The sequence below is a fragment of the Ranitomeya imitator genome, chromosome 2 (assembly GCF_032444005.1).
Source record: "Ranitomeya imitator isolate aRanImi1 chromosome 2, aRanImi1.pri, whole genome shotgun sequence".
Taxonomy (NCBI): domain Eukaryota; kingdom Metazoa; phylum Chordata; class Amphibia; order Anura; family Dendrobatidae; genus Ranitomeya; species Ranitomeya imitator.
In genome coordinates this window covers 665375933-665391729 of record NC_091283.1, presented here as the reverse complement: position 1 = coordinate 665391729, position 15797 = coordinate 665375933, and the positions used below count along the sequence as shown (strand labels likewise).

The 15797-nt window shown below is 41.7% G+C and overlaps 1 protein-coding gene across 2 annotated transcripts in view; it reads right to left on the bottom strand.

Annotated features, from left to right (window-relative positions):
* Positions 1-15797, bottom strand: part of TMEM132A (transmembrane protein 132A) — a 286572-nt gene that overhangs the window by 87200 nt on the left and 183575 nt on the right. For both annotated transcript variants that reach the window (XM_069752992.1, XM_069752993.1), the window contains 3 exons: positions 10153-10336; positions 8432-8575; positions 8160-8341 (listed from right to left, as the gene is read on the bottom strand). In XM_069752992.1, coding sequence (XP_069609093.1) covers positions 8160-8341; positions 8432-8575; positions 10153-10336 — 510 coding nt within the window. The remainder of the gene's footprint in view (positions 1-8159; positions 8342-8431; positions 8576-10152; positions 10337-15797) is intronic.

Below are 15797 nucleotides of genomic sequence, written 5' to 3'. Positions count from 1 at the left end.
CAGATGGAGCATTGGCAAGTCCGAACGGCATCACCAGATACTCAAAATGACCCTCGGGCGTATTAAATGCCGTTTTCCATTCATCTCCCTGCCTGATTCTCACCAGATTATACGCACCACGAAGATCAATCTTAGTAAACCAACTAGCCCCCTTAATCCGAGCAAACAAGTCAGAAATCAATGGCAAGGGATACTGAAACTTAACAGTGATCTTATTAAGAAGGCGGTAATCAATACACGGTCTTAGCGAACCATCCTTCTTGGCTACAAAAAAGAACCCTGCTCCCAATGGTGACGACGATGGGCGAATATGTCCCTTCTCCAGGGACTCCTTCACATAACTGCGCATAGCGGTGTGTTCAGGTACGGACAAATTAAATAAACGACCCTTAGGGAATTTACTACCAGGAATCAAATCGATAGCACAATCACAATTCCTATGCGGAGGTAGGGCATCAGACTTGGACTCTTCAAATACATCCTGAAAGTCCGACAAGAACTCTGGGATGTCAGAAGGAATGGATGACGAAATAGACTAAAATGGAACATCACCATGTACTCCCTGACAACCCCAGCTGGTTACCGACATAGAGTTCCAATCCAATACTGGATTATGGGTTTGTAGCCATGGCAACCCCAACACGACCACATCATGCAAATTATGCAGTACCAGAAAGCGAATAACTTCCTGATGTGCAGGAGCCATGCACATGGTCAGCTGGGCCCAGTACTGAGGCTTATTCTTGGCCAAAGGTGTAGCATCAATTCCTCTCAACGGAATAGGACACCGCAAAGGCTCCAAGAAAAATCCACAACGTTTAGCATAATCCAAATCCATCAGATTCAGGGCAGCGCCTGAATCCACAAACGCCATGACAGAATACAATGACAAAGAGCACATTAAGGTAATGGACAAAAGGAATTTGGACTGTACAGTACCAATAACGGCAGAGCTATCGAACCGCCTAGTGCGTTTAGGACAATTAGAAATAGCATGAGTAGAATCACCACAATAGAAACACAGTCTGTTCAGACGTCTGTGTTCTTGCCGTTCTACTTTAGTCATAGTCCTGTCGCACTGCATAGGCTCAGGTTTACTCTCAGACAATACCGCCAGATGGTGCACAGATTTACGCTCGAGCAAGCGACGACCGATCTGAATGGCCAAGGACATAGACTCATTCAAACCAGCAGGCATAGGAAATCCCACCATTACATCCTTAAGAGCTTCAGAGAGACCCTTTCTGAACAAAGCCGCTAGTGCAGATTCATTCCACAGAGTGAGTACTGACCACTTCCTAAATTTCTGACAATATACTTCTACATCATCCTGACCCTGGCATAAAGCCAGCAGATTTTTCTCAGCCTGATCCACTGAATTAGGCTCATCGTAAAGCAATCCCAGCGCCTGGAAAAATGCATCAACATTACTCAATGCAGAATCTCCTGGTGCAAGAGAAAACGCCCAGTCCTGTGGGTCGCCGCGCAAAAAAGAAATAATAATCAAAACCTGTTGAATAGGATTACCAGAAGAATGAGGTTTCAAGGCCAAAAATAGCTTACAATTATTTCTGAAGCTCAGGAACTTAGTTCTGTCACCAAAAAACAAATCAGGAATCGGAATTCTTGGTTCTAGCATCGATTTCTGATCAATAGTATCTTGAATCTTTTGTACATTTACAACGAGATTATCCATTGAGGAGCACAGAGCCTGAATATCCATGTCCACAGCTGTGTCCTGAAGCACTCTAATGTCTAGGGGGAAAAAAAGACTGAAGACAGAGCTAAGAAAAAAAAAATGATGTCAGGATTTCTTTTTTCCCTCTATTGGGAATCATTGGTGTGGCTCCTTGTACTGTTATGGCCGGCAATCAGGCAACACAGTGTGCAGTAATCAGCGCACATACAGAGATCTGGCAATAACCAAAAACAATAGGACGAGCTCTGAGACGTGGAATCTCTGTAGACTGCAGTACCTGATCTATCCTCACACAACTATAAGCAGCAGTGGATTGCGCCTATCACTACCTATGCAACTCGGCACTGCCTGAGGAGCTGACTAGCCTGAAGATAGAAATACAAGCCTGACTTACCTCAGAGAAATACCCCAAAGGAATAGGCAGCCCCCCACATATAATGACTGTTAGCAAGATGAAAAGACAAACGTAGGAATGAAATAGATTCAGCAAAGTGAGGCCCGATATTCTAGACAGAGCGAGGATAGCAAAGAGAACTATGCAGTCTACAAAAAACCCTAAAACGAAAACCACGCAAAGGGGCAAAAAGACCCACCGTGCCGAACTAACAGCACGGCGGTGCACCCCTTTGCTTCTCAGAGCTTCCAGCAAAAGTTAATAGCAAGCTGGACAGAAAAAACAGAAAACAAACTAGAAGCACTTATCTAGCAGAGCAGCAGGCCCAAGGAAAGATGCAGTAGCTCAGATCCAACACTGGAACATTGACAAGGAGCAAGGAAGACAGACTCAGGTGGAGCTAAATAGCAAGGCAGCCAACGAGCTCACCAAAACACCTGAGGGAGGAAGTCCAGAGACTGCAATACCACTTGTGACCACAGAAGTGAACTCAGCCACAGAATTCACAACAGGAGGCCCGATAAATCTGTCATGTGTCTCGATAGTAAAGGCTGAAGGTGAACTGTGATGCCATTTACCTCAATTTATATACGAATCCGCCGGGAAAGACGTGTGTACAGCTACTTCCTGTTAGCAGCCCGGAAGTAGTCATCATAATGCCCGACTGGTGGAACACTTTCACTGCGCCAGCGCTTAGCAGTACGCATAGGATTCACATCATACCGCCGGTTGCGTGTCACCTAGGTTCTCTGTGGCTACGTGCCCAGTGCGTCTGCGCTTGGTGGCATGCACACGCCTACACTCCTGTCTCCGCCTGCGTGTCACGCATATTCACTGCGGCTTGGTATCCTTAGTTACGGAGTGTGCCATATGGCTCAGATTCATTGATGATATTTTTGTCATTTGGACGGGCACTGTGGAACAGTTTAAAATTTTTATTGCAGAGCTTAACATCAATGATATAGGTCTAAGATTTACTTCAGAAATCCAAAAAGAAGAATTGGCTTTCTTGGATGTGATGATAAGGAGGACACCTAATGGGGGCCTTACCACCAGTATCTACCGTAAACCCACAAGCACTACCAGCCTTCTAAATTGGCATAGTCATCACCCTATCCCCCTCAAGAAGGGGATTCCAAAGGGCTAGTTCTTAAGACTTAGACGAAACTGCTCTGACATCAAAATGTTCCACAGCCAGGCAGGTGACATGTTTAACAGATTCAAAGAGAAAAACTATCCGCCCCGCATCCTGACCTCGGCATATAACATTGCGGCTAATGCAGATAGACAACAGCTATTACATAAGAATGAGACCAAGACGGAGGATGAGACAATCAGGATTATAGGGACTTTTGATTCCCAACACCAGAAGGTCAGAGAGGTACTTAACATCACTGGGATATACTCAAAATGGACCCAGACCTTAGGGATTTGTTGGGGGTACGCCCCGACATTACCTTTAGAAAAGGAAGGTCGCTAAAGGATTCTTTAGTGCATAGCCATTACTTGAAACCAACAGGAAGTGGTACGTGGCTGGAGAGAAAACCGTGTGGCTTCTATTGATGTGGTAGCTGCCAAATGTGTAGGTGGATGAAACCTAATAAATCCTTTACAAGTTCCTCTACTGGGAATGTATTCTTTCAGCGAGAATTTTCTAACTGCAAATCAACAGGGGTTGTTTATATGGCCTCTTGCCCTTGTCCCAAAGACTACATCGGGAAGACAATAAGGGAGCTCCGCAGGAGAGTAGTAGAACATCTAGGGCACATAAGGCATAGTAGAGATACTGTTTTGGCCAGACATATGAGATCACAACACCCCGATAAGCTAACGGATCTAAGCTTCACAGTGATTGAAGTGGTAAAACCTAACCCTAGGGGGGGCAACTTTGATAGAACCATTCTTCAAAGGGAATGCGAGTGGACTTTTAGAATGGACTCAATGACCCCAAAGGGCTTAAATGAGTTACAATCATTTACGTGCTTTCTCTAGTGTTAGTACCCACTTTAGGACTCGGCCCATGTGAACAATCTCCACAAGTAAAATTTGATCTAATTTATGACCATAGAACAAGATGGTTTTCCTTATGTTCCGTTATTGTTTATCTCCTCCTGTTAGGGGGAATACATACAGATCAGTGTGTTTTGATCTTGAATAACAAAAATTCCTCAATTTGAAGAAGCAGCCGGGAATAGTACTTATCAGACTAGTGTTGATGCACATTATTGCTTTACCCATTACACCTCTTGGACCAATTGGCTCCGGATGGAGCAAAGGCATGGAGGGGGTAATCTTTTCATTATTAAAAAAATGGGTATAAAGGAATCTGACCGACAGGGGGGAATGTAATACATATATCAATAACCTCTGTTTTATTAGCATGCTCAACACCATATGGACTCGCGTGGTCCAGTGCCATGCTGTCTTAGCTTTATGGTGTAAGATCTATGTGGCATATAGGTCTTGCACACTCAGTGGGGTTATCCTGTGTATATGGAAGCCCTTTTGTTAACAGACTTTGGTGGTGCGCTAAGCGCAGGCGCTTCATGGTTATCGTATTATCATGTGGTCTATGTAGATATAAAAAAAGCTCATGTGACACACAATTTGTGTCAGAGTCACTGTACATCATTTGAGGGTATATGTAATATATGTCGCTTCAGCGCACCCCGTAGCCATGGCTACCTAGCCCTGGTGAGTACAAGGGACACACAACTATTTTTTACCTGCGGCCCATCTTACGCAAGTGCAGATAATCCCTCTACACAAACTCCGCTTGCTAGCGACGTAATGTATGGTTGTGCAGGAAAATCGGGGAGGCGCTTTGCGCAGGCGATGTAGCACACGCCGTAATGATGGAGACCTACCCACAGCATATATATGGGACACGCAAGTGGAGATAGGAGCCGGGGCGTTTGCGTGTCACTTTGCGCAGACGCAGTGGGGTATCAGCGAGCACAGTTGACACTGAAAATCAGGTAGGCGCTGTGCGCAGGCGCCAGAGCACACTCCGTAACTAAGGATACCAAGCCGCAGTGAATATGCGTGACACGCAGGCGGAGACAGGAGTGTAGGCGTGTGCATGACACCAAGCGCAGACGCACTGGGCACGTAGCCACAGAGAACCTAGGTGACACGCAACCGGCGGTATGAGGTGAATCCTATGCGTACTGCTAAGCGCTGGCGCAGTGAAAGTGTTCCACCAGTCGGGCATTATGATGACTACTTCCGGGCTGCTAACAGGAAGTAGCTGTACACACGTCTTTCCCGGCGGATTCGTATATAAATTGAGGTAAATGGCATCACAGTTCACCTTCAGCCTTTACTATCGAGACACATGACAGATTTATTGGGCCTCCTGATGAGCCAGAGGGGCGAAACGCGTTGAGGCGGTTTATGACAGTGGGCTGACGGCACGGCACCTAACGATGAGTACCAATTGTGCAGCTTCATATATGATCAAGTGATGTTGACAGGGGTCTTTCTGTTTTGCGTACAGTATTGGCACCTATCTGTGCATGACAGGTCACTATTCATCGGGCAGGTGGCCCATTCCGTGACTTACTAATGAATCCATAGGATATGATACTGATTGTGACCCACTGCACAGGTGCGCTTGGATTGTAGCTATTAGCACAAAGAATCTCTGGATCCAAGTTGGTTCGATTAGGTGCTTAATCTGTATCTTTTATGTCCGTCAAAAGCCTACCACATGTTCTCATTTTGTTTTTATATTCACGGTGTTGGGGCTTAGGATTCCCTATACATAGGTGTGTCATTTGTCTAGCCTATTAGGGGTACCTTTAGCACATCATCATTGTGTGGGTAGAGGGACCCATTGGTAATACTAGGGCTATCTAGGGACCCTAGGGCAAGCCGTCGCTGAGCAGGGGCGCCAACCCCCGCTGGTAGGCAGCGACCAGCATAGACACTATCTAGGGATCATCTTTCCCCCATACACTAGTTTTTTTCACGGTGTGTTTTGTTTTTCTTGGTGCAGCCACAGGTTAGTGGTCTTTTAGATATTTAAATAAAATTATTTGGGGTTTTATATGATTATTTTCAGCTATCCCATTACAGAGTGATAAAACGTTAGGAATTCTGTAAAATTATGTATGTTCTCCTCCTGAGCATCTATGCCTCTTTTAATGCATCCCATTATTTTATTTGCCTTTGTAGCAGCTGCCTGACACTGGCCATTGAAAATGAGTTTGTCATCCACCCAGGTCTATTTCATTGACGGTTTTGCCCAGAGTTTTAGAATTAAGCACATAGTTATACATCTTATTACTTTTACCAAAGTGCATGACCTTATATTTATCCCCATTAAAGCTCATTTGCCATTTATCAGCCCAAGCTTCTAATTTAAATAAATCATCCTGTAATATAAAATTGTCCTCCTCTGTATTGATTACCCTGCAGAGCTTAGTGTCATCTGCAAATATTGAAATTCCACTCTGTATGCCCCCTACAAGATCATTAATAAATATGTTAAAAAGAAGAGGGCCCAATACTGACCCCTGTGGTACCCCACTGCTAATCCCGACCCAATCCGAGTGTGTTCCATTAATAACCACCCTTTGTTTCCTATCCCTGAGCCAGCTCTCAACCCACTTACACATATTTTCCCCTATCCCCATTATTCTCATTTTATGTATCAACCTTTTGTGTGGCACCGTATGAAAAGCTTTTGAAAAGTCCATATACACTACATCTACTGGGTTCCCTTGGTCCAGTCCGGAACTTACCTCTTCATAGAAGCTGATCAAATTAGTCTGACATGAACGGTCCCTAGTAAACCCGTGCTGATACTGCGTCATGAGGTTATTCCTCTTCAGATACTCCAACATAGCATCCCTTAGAATACCCTCCAGGATTTTACCCACAGTAGAGGTTAAGCTTACTGGCCTATAATTACCGATAACTTGACCATATCAGACTCTTAAAAAACAGTTTCTTCATTTGACAAAGTGCAAAAGCATTACCTATGAATTTGTTTAAGGTAGTGACACAGTACAAGCCCTGTATAGTCTTTAGATGCTGCCAAGGCATTTGATAGTATAGAGTAGGTGGTATCTGGCCAGCATCCTGTAAAAGTTTGGTTTTGATTCAAACTTTGTTGGGTTAATGAATTTGCTGTATTTTACTCCAAAAGCATGGATTTTGCTTTCAGGTTGGTCCAGAAACTTTTGCCCTGGCTGTAGAATCTTTGCCATTCACAATTAGGCAGCATTCGGTGATGGCAAATTTTAGGAATGGTAGCTTGAAGGAGTGTACTGCACTTTATGCCAAAGAGTTATTATTGTTTTTGGGGGTAGGCTAGTCACACTTTTCCTATCATAATAAAAGTGGTACATTAATTTGGATGATTTTCAGGTTTAAAACATAAATTGGACTTAGTCCGCCATTATATACTGTATATAGAACTCTTTTTTCTGCTAACTAAAGTTTTGGAGGGATTTAAAAAGATAATGTAGGTGGGCTGTCTGGTTACTATTTATCCTTTTTGGGGTAATAATAAACTCCCACATTTGTTAGTTTCCCTGGGCTAAACTCTAGGATGGCAAGAATTACGGTCACACTGGATGTTGTATTGAGCGAGGCCGAGCACGTCTAGCCAGAATGTGTCCGAGAATATGCATATCGCATACTTGCGGTCACATGACCATCCAGTCTCACCTCCAGCACCGGAGAATTTTGACAGTGTGTGCTGTGAGAATTCACAAGTGTGCGTCACGTTGTGCGACTGCAGACGTTCGTGCCAACCCTGGACAACGTCTTTGAAGATTCACTCTCAGGAACCTTTTACAACAGTCTTTCGGTGATCCAAATATTGGGAGCTGGGAGATCTGGCAGGTAGGAAGAACTCTTCTTTGTCCATATTACAAAACAACAGTCATTCAAATTCCAAAACATCCTATATCAAGAAGCTCATCATGGGACAAATAAAGAAACTCAGCAACCGCCAAATCGCTAGCTGTAACGGTCTCACAAGCTGATCGCAATGTATGCCCAATGTTATGCTTTTTAAAGGATATTCTGTATTTCATGAACCTAATAACTTACCCTGATCCTGGTAAACGCTGCAAATTTGTATCAGACACCTCAACTCTCAGAGGAAGCAGAGGCACCCAGAGGGAAAGTGACAGAGAGGAACGCAGGCGCTCTAGCCAAAACTCCACTTTTACACCTACAGCTCCTTGAGTCTCCTTTCCACCAACAAACAAGAAATCACAGGCATCTGACACCTGCCAGGATGAATGTTTAAAAATAATTAGTTGACAAAAATGAGAATACCTACATTACTGTGTACATAATATAGAACAGCATACATATACCTGTATAATCTGTGCATTTGGAGTCTCACAACCTGCCTCTTTGGTGACATCCATCACAAATCCACCAGCCTCCAAGGCAAACACACGCACAGGAATCTTCTGAGAAATGCCAGTCAGCGGAGCTGTATTCAGTATCTCATGAGACTGCAGTAAAGAATAATAAAAGGGTGTGTAAAGTCCTGAAAGCTTATCTGTGCAATATACAAGGATATATTTTGTGTCATTCCACTTTTATTATAGGTTTCTCATCATTAGAATGTTCCTTCACCACAAATTTTCAGCTATCTGACTGTCAGAAAAAAGGAAATGGCACACCGAAAGGACAATGGAATTAAAATTCCTGAAACTGTACAGATATCTACCCATGAGAACATGAGAGGTTTTTGTCAGCTCTGTATACATACTATCATACTGTATTTGCCATTTATATAGAGGGCTATGCTGTATTGTGCTGACATTTGTATACATCTGGCATGTACTCAACATTTGTTGACACATATGTGACTAACCAGTACCATGCTGATATTTGCATATATTTGGCAAGTGTTTGTTATACTGTATGTGATGCATAGTCTTGCCTCTAAGTTACTAGTCAGATTACATGTGGAATACTATGTATACATTTGGGTTCCCGTGTATATGAAGCACATAGCTGAATCAGAGCAGAGGCAGAGAAGGACAAAGGTATTCAAGGGATTTTCTGTTTTCTCATGGCACACTTTTAAAATCAAACTGTGTTTTCTCACTCTCCGCGGGTCCAGCGTTGAGTCTTCACCATTACTCACAGTGTGTTATTGTCTGCAGCATTGACATAACATCAACATACGACCCCAAATATATGCAATATCAATCAAATTGGTATAATTTAACCATCAGCTTGACACGCAAAAAGTAAGCTCTGGCACAGGTCAAATGATGGAAAACTAGAAATGTAATACGTCTCAGAATTTTTTTTTTTTTTACACCAATTACAAAAAAAACTATCGTATACATGATTGTTATTGTCATAATTGTACTAACCTAGCGAATCATGTTTGAGTGAATTTAGCACATAATGAAACAGGTAAAGCAAAATTAAAAAAAAAAACAATGTAGCATTGTATTTTTTCACAATTTCACCAAATTGAAATTACCGTATTTTTATTTTCTCGTCTTCCAGTACATTGAATGTAAAAATGAATAGTGTCATTGAAAACTACAAGTCTCCCCACAAGAAAACAAGCCCTCATATTAATATATTGATGAAAAATTAAAAAAAAGTCATGGCTTTTAGAAATAGGCAGAGAAGAAAAAAAAAACCTCAAAAATCGGTCACCCCCAAAGGCCACATTGATATGTTCAGTGTTTGGTCAGTAATTTACATTGGTAGTCGTAAGCTAAATTCAGAAGTGGAACAATCAGAGAAAAAATATATTAGAAACACGTCACCACTTCTGTATTTATCAACCACTCCTGGTTTAAACTAACAACTACTGATGAAAAATACTGACCAAAATACTCTACGTGTGAACACGGCCTAATTATGAGTTCAGCATTTGTACCCGTTATTCTACTAGTATAGTTTATCTTTGAGCCCAATAATTTTCAGTATGCTGAATTATTTGGAAAGAATATGGTTAACATGCCTGAAACCATTAATCAGAATAATGTCCACTTCAGTAATGTAGCTAGATTATGCATATTAATGTATAAAACAGATAGACAGAGAATTATTAATGTACCTTTACAAGTGGGATAATCGCTTTGAGGTCATGATCAGATACCAGGACTTCAATGTTGCCTCTACCACCTGCTGTAGCTCCACCACCACCTGAAGCGTCCAGCTGGAATGTAATTCTCCGAGATACAGCAAAGCCTACAGAGACATTACTCACAAGGAAATCCAAAAGAGCAACTTGTGGAAACCTGAAATAAAGATGAACATGAAACTAGTGGCTAAAATTAGCGAAATCTGATATATTTAAAAGGAGAGCACAATAATAAAAGCAATAGCCTTGACATCTGGAGAGTCTCCTGACCATGGAAGCAAAATGTCAATGTTTTGTTCACCGAGCTACTGGGAAGGCATTGTTCATCCCCAAATTGCTTCTGGATCGTTGTGCCTTGCTTTAATTTGGCTGCCTTGTTATAGCTAAATATTTTAAGCTTTGAGTCATCGGTCCAGAGAAACTCCTGCCATTAAGCTGAACCCCAGTTCCTAGGTTTTCGTCCATGCTTGAGTCACTTGGCCTTGTTTCAATGTTGAAGTTATGTGGAATGTAATCAAGTCGAAGATGGATAGTCACAAGCCATGAAACAAAGAAGAACTGCCTAAATTTTTGTACCAGGAGTGGCATAAAGCCACCCAAAAGCAGTGTGAAAGACTGGTGGAAAGCATGCCAAGACGCATGAAAGCTGTGATTAAAAATCATGGTTATTCCACTAAATATTGATTTCTGAACTCTTCCTGAGTTAAAACATTAGTATTGTTGTTTCTAAATGATTATGAACTTGTTATTTTTTGCATTATTTGAGGTCTGCAAGCAATGCATTTTTTTGTTATTTTGACCATTTCTCATTTTCAGAAAATAAATACAAAATTTATTGTTTGGAACTTTTGAGACATGTTGTCAGTAGTTTATAGAATAAAAGAAAAATTTACATTTTACTCAATGATATACCTATAAGGAGAAAAATCAGACAAACTGAAAATTTTACAGTGGTCTCTTAATTTTTGCCAGAGCTGTATATACATATACACACACACACATACACAGTGGGGGAAATAAGCTGATTTTGTAAGTTTGCCCAATGACAAAGACATGAAACAGTCTACAATGTTAACCCCTTTACCCCCAAGGGTGGTTTGCATGTTAACGACAGGGCCAATTTTTACAATTCTGACCACTGTCCCTTTATGAGGTTATAACTCTGGAACACTTCAACGGATCCCGGTGATTGTGAAACTTTTCTCGTGACATATTGTACTTAATGATAGTGGTAAAATTTATTTGATATTACTTTCATTTATTTGTGAAAAAAAAAACAAATTTGACAAATTTTGAAAATTTTGCAATTTTCCAACTTTGAATTTTCATGCCCTTTAATTACAGAGATATGTTACACAAAATACTTAATAAGTAACATTTCCCACATGTCTACTTTACATCAACACAATTTTGTAACCAAAATTTTTTTTTTGTTAGGAAGTTATAAGGGTTAAAAGTTGGCCAGCGATTTCTCATTTTTACAACACCATTTTTTTTAGGGACCACCAAAAGTGGAACCATTCTAAAAACGGCACCCCTCAACGTGCTTAAAACCACATTTAAGAAGTTTATTAACCCTTCAGGTGCTTCATATGAATTTTTTGAATGTTTAAAAAAATGAACATTTAACTTTTTTTCACAAAAAAATTACTTCAGATCCAATTTGTTTTATTTTACCAAGGGTAACAGGAGAAATTGGACACCAAAGGTTGTTGTACAATTTGTCCTGAGTACACCGATACCCCATATGTGGGGGAGCGCCATTTGACTTTTCAATGCAAAACTGGCTGGAATTCAGATAGGACGCCATGTTGTGTTTGGAGAGCCCCTGATGTGCATAAACAGTGGAAACCCCCAATTATAACTCTAACCCTAACCCACCCCTAGCCCTAATCTCAACCACACCCCTAACCCCAACACACCCCTAACCCCAACACAACCCTAACCCTAATCCCAACCCTAACCATGCACCTAACCACACCCTAACCCAAACACACCCTAACCCTAATCCCAAACCTAACCATATCTCTAACTACACCCCTAACCCCAATTCGAACCCTAATTCGACAGGGCAATTTTTACAATTCTGACCACTGTCCCTTTATGAGGTTATAATTCTGGAACGCTTCAATGGATCCTGATGATTCTGACATTGCTTTCTTGTGACATATTGTACTTCATGACAGTTGTAAAATTTCTTTGATATTACCTGCGTTTATTTGTGAAAAAAACAGAAACTTTCCAAATTTTTTCCAACTTTTAATTTTTATGCCCTTAAATCACAGAGATATGTCACACAAAATACTTTAATAAGTAACATTTCCCACATGTCTACTTTACATCAGCACAATTTCGGAACCAAAATTTTGTTTTGTTAGGGAGTTTTAAGGGTTAAAAGTTGACCAGCAATTTTTCATTTTTACAACACCATTTTTTTTTAGGGACCACATCACATTTGAAGTCACTTTGAGGGGTCTATATGATACAAAATACCCAAGTGTGACACCATTCTAAAAACTGCACATCTCAAGGTGCTCAAAACCACATTCAAGAAGATTATTAACCCTTCAGGTGTTTCACAGGAAGTTTTGGAATGTTCAAATAAAAAAATTAACATTTAACTTTTTTTTTTTTTTTACAAAAAATTTACTTCAGCTCCTCCAGTTTGTTTTATTTTACCAAGGGTAACAGGAGAAATTGGACCACAAAAGTTGTTGTAAAATTTGTCCTGAGTACGCTGATACCCCATATGTGGGGGTAAACCACTGTTTGGGTGCATGGCAGAGCTCGGAAGGGAAGGAGCGCCGTTAGACTTTTCAATGCAATTGAGACTGGAATTGAGATAGGACGCCATGTCGCGTTTGGAGAGCCCCTGATGTGCCTAAACATTGAAACCCCCCACAAGTGACACCATTTTGAAAACTAGACCTCCTAAGGAACTTATCTAGATGTGTGGTGAGCACTTTGACCCACCAAGTGTTTCACAGAAGTTTAAAAAATTGGGGGCAAAAAGATCATTTTTGTGAAAAAATATGATTTTTTATTTTTACGGCTCTAAATTATATTTTCCCAAGGGTAACAGAAGAAACTGCACCCCAAAAGTTGTTGTGCAATTTGTCCAGAGTACACTGATACCCCATATGTGGGGGTAAACCACTGTTTGGGCACATGGCAGAGCTTGGAAGGGAAGGAGCGCCAATTGACTTTTCAATACAAAATTGCCTGGAATTGAGATGGGACGCCATGTCGTGTTTGGAGAGCCCCTGATGTGCCTAAACATTGAAACCCCCACAAGTGACACCATTTTGGAAAGTATACCCCCTAAGGAACTTATCTAGATGTGTGGTGAGCACTTTGACCCACCAAATGCTTCACAGAAGTTTATAATGTAGAGTGTTGTGAATTCTGTGGCAGAGCTCCCTCCTGTGGTCACAAGTGGTACTTCGGTTGGTTCTCTCTGTGAGCTTCCGTTGGTGGAGGAAAGTGGTACTGCGGCTTCTGAGTTTCCTTCCTCAGGTGATGTGGTGAAGTCGTTAGGTGCTGCTCTATTTAACTCCACCTAGTGCTTTGATCCTGGCCTTCAGTCAATTTTCTAGTATTGGACCTGTTTCCTCCTGGATCGTTCCTGTGGCCTGCTGCTCTGCATAGCTAAGTTACTCTTTGCTATTTGTTTGCTGTTTTTTTTCTGTCCAGCTTGTCAATTTGTTTTTTACTGCTTGCTGGAAGCTCTGGGACGCAGAGGGTGTACCTCCGTGCCGTTAGTTCGGTAGGGGTCTTTTTGCCCCCTTTGCGTGGTTTTTGTAGGGTTTTGTGTTGACCGCAAAGTTACCTTTCCTATCCTCGCTCTGTTCAGAAAGTTGGGCCTCACTTTGCTAAATCTATTTCATCTCTATGTTTGTCTTTTCATCTTAACTCACAGTCATTATATGTGGGGGCTGCCTTTTCCTTGGGGGTATTTCTCTGAGGCAAGGTAGGCTTATTTTCTATCTTCAGGCTAGCTAGTTTCTCAGGCCGTGCCGAGTTGCATAGGGAGCGTTAGGCGCAATCCACGGCTGCCTTTAGTGTGGTTGGAGAGGATTAGGGATTGCGGTCAACAGAGTTCCCACGTCTCAGAGCTCGTTCTTGTTTTTTGGGTTATTGCCAGGTCACGGTATGTGCGCTGACCTCTATGTCCATTGTGGTACTGAATTACCTTTCATAACAGTAGAGCCGTAAAAAAAAAGTAATTGGACCCCAGAAGTTGTTGTCCAATTTGTCTCGAGTACGCTGATATGTTGGGGTAAACCCCTGTTTTTGCACACAGGAGAGCTCGGAAGGGAAGGAGCACGTTTTACTTTTTCAACGTCATCGCAGGTCCTATGCTCAATGCATTCTTAGGAACGGAGGCTGCCGCTTGCAACGCTGAGAGCCAGGGGCTGTCAGAGGGTGAGTATATCCATATTTTTTATTTTTATTCTTTATTTTTTACATGAATATGGATCCCAGGGCCTGAAGGAGAGTCTCCTCTCCTTCAGACCCTGGGAACCATCCAGGATCGCTCCCTGCACACGCCGTACCCGGCGTATAAGACGACCCCCGACTTTTGAGACAATTTTCAGAGGTTAAAAAGTCGTCTTATACGCCGGAAAATACGGTATTTTTTTATTGTTTTATTTTGAATGGGGCAGAAGAGGTGATTTGAACTCTTATATTTTTTATTTTAAAATTTTCTTTTACATTTTTAAAAAAAACTTTTTTTTTCTTCACTTTTTACATGCTTTAATAGTTTTCATAGGAGACTAGAAGCTGCGATCTTCTATGCGCTGCACAGAGCAGGGCTTCAGCTGCCATGAGCAGGAAAAGATGCGGGCTCAGCACTGGAACCCACATCAAAAGGGGACACACGACAAATGCCGTATATACATACGGCACATTCCCCATTGAAAAAAAGCTTACGCAAAACGTGCGCCTGGGGTTGGCCCCTAGGAATTCTGTGGTCTGTGCATTGGCACTTTACAACATGGGTAAGTGCATGCAATCCTTATAACTTGGGTACATGCAGTACTTTATGGCCCTGCTTTCCACATTATCAATTTATAATTAACTAGCTGAAGAGCCCGGCGTTGCCTGGGCATAGTAAATATCTGTGGTTAGTTATAGCACCTCACTTCTCTTATTTTACCATCACACCTCTCATTTTCCCCCTTACACCTCTCATTTTCCCCCTCACTCCTCTCATTCCCCCCTAACACTTGTCATTTCGACCTCACATCTGTAATTTTCCGATCACTCCACTATTTTCCCTCACTCCTCTCATTTTGCACTCACACCTTTTCATTTTCACCTCACACCCCTCATTTTCACCTCACACCTCTCATTTTCCCCTCAGTATATACATGTTTGTCATCTCCCTTATATATAGTATACACCTGTATGTCATCTCCTGTATATAGTATATACCTCTACGTCATCTCCCCTGTAAATAGTATATACCTGCTGTATGTCATCTCCTCCTGTATATTGTATGTGTCATCTCCTCCTGTATATAGTATATATCTGTATGTCATCTCTTCTGTATATACTATATACCTGTATGTCATCTCCTCCTATATATAGTATATACCTGTATGTCATCTCCT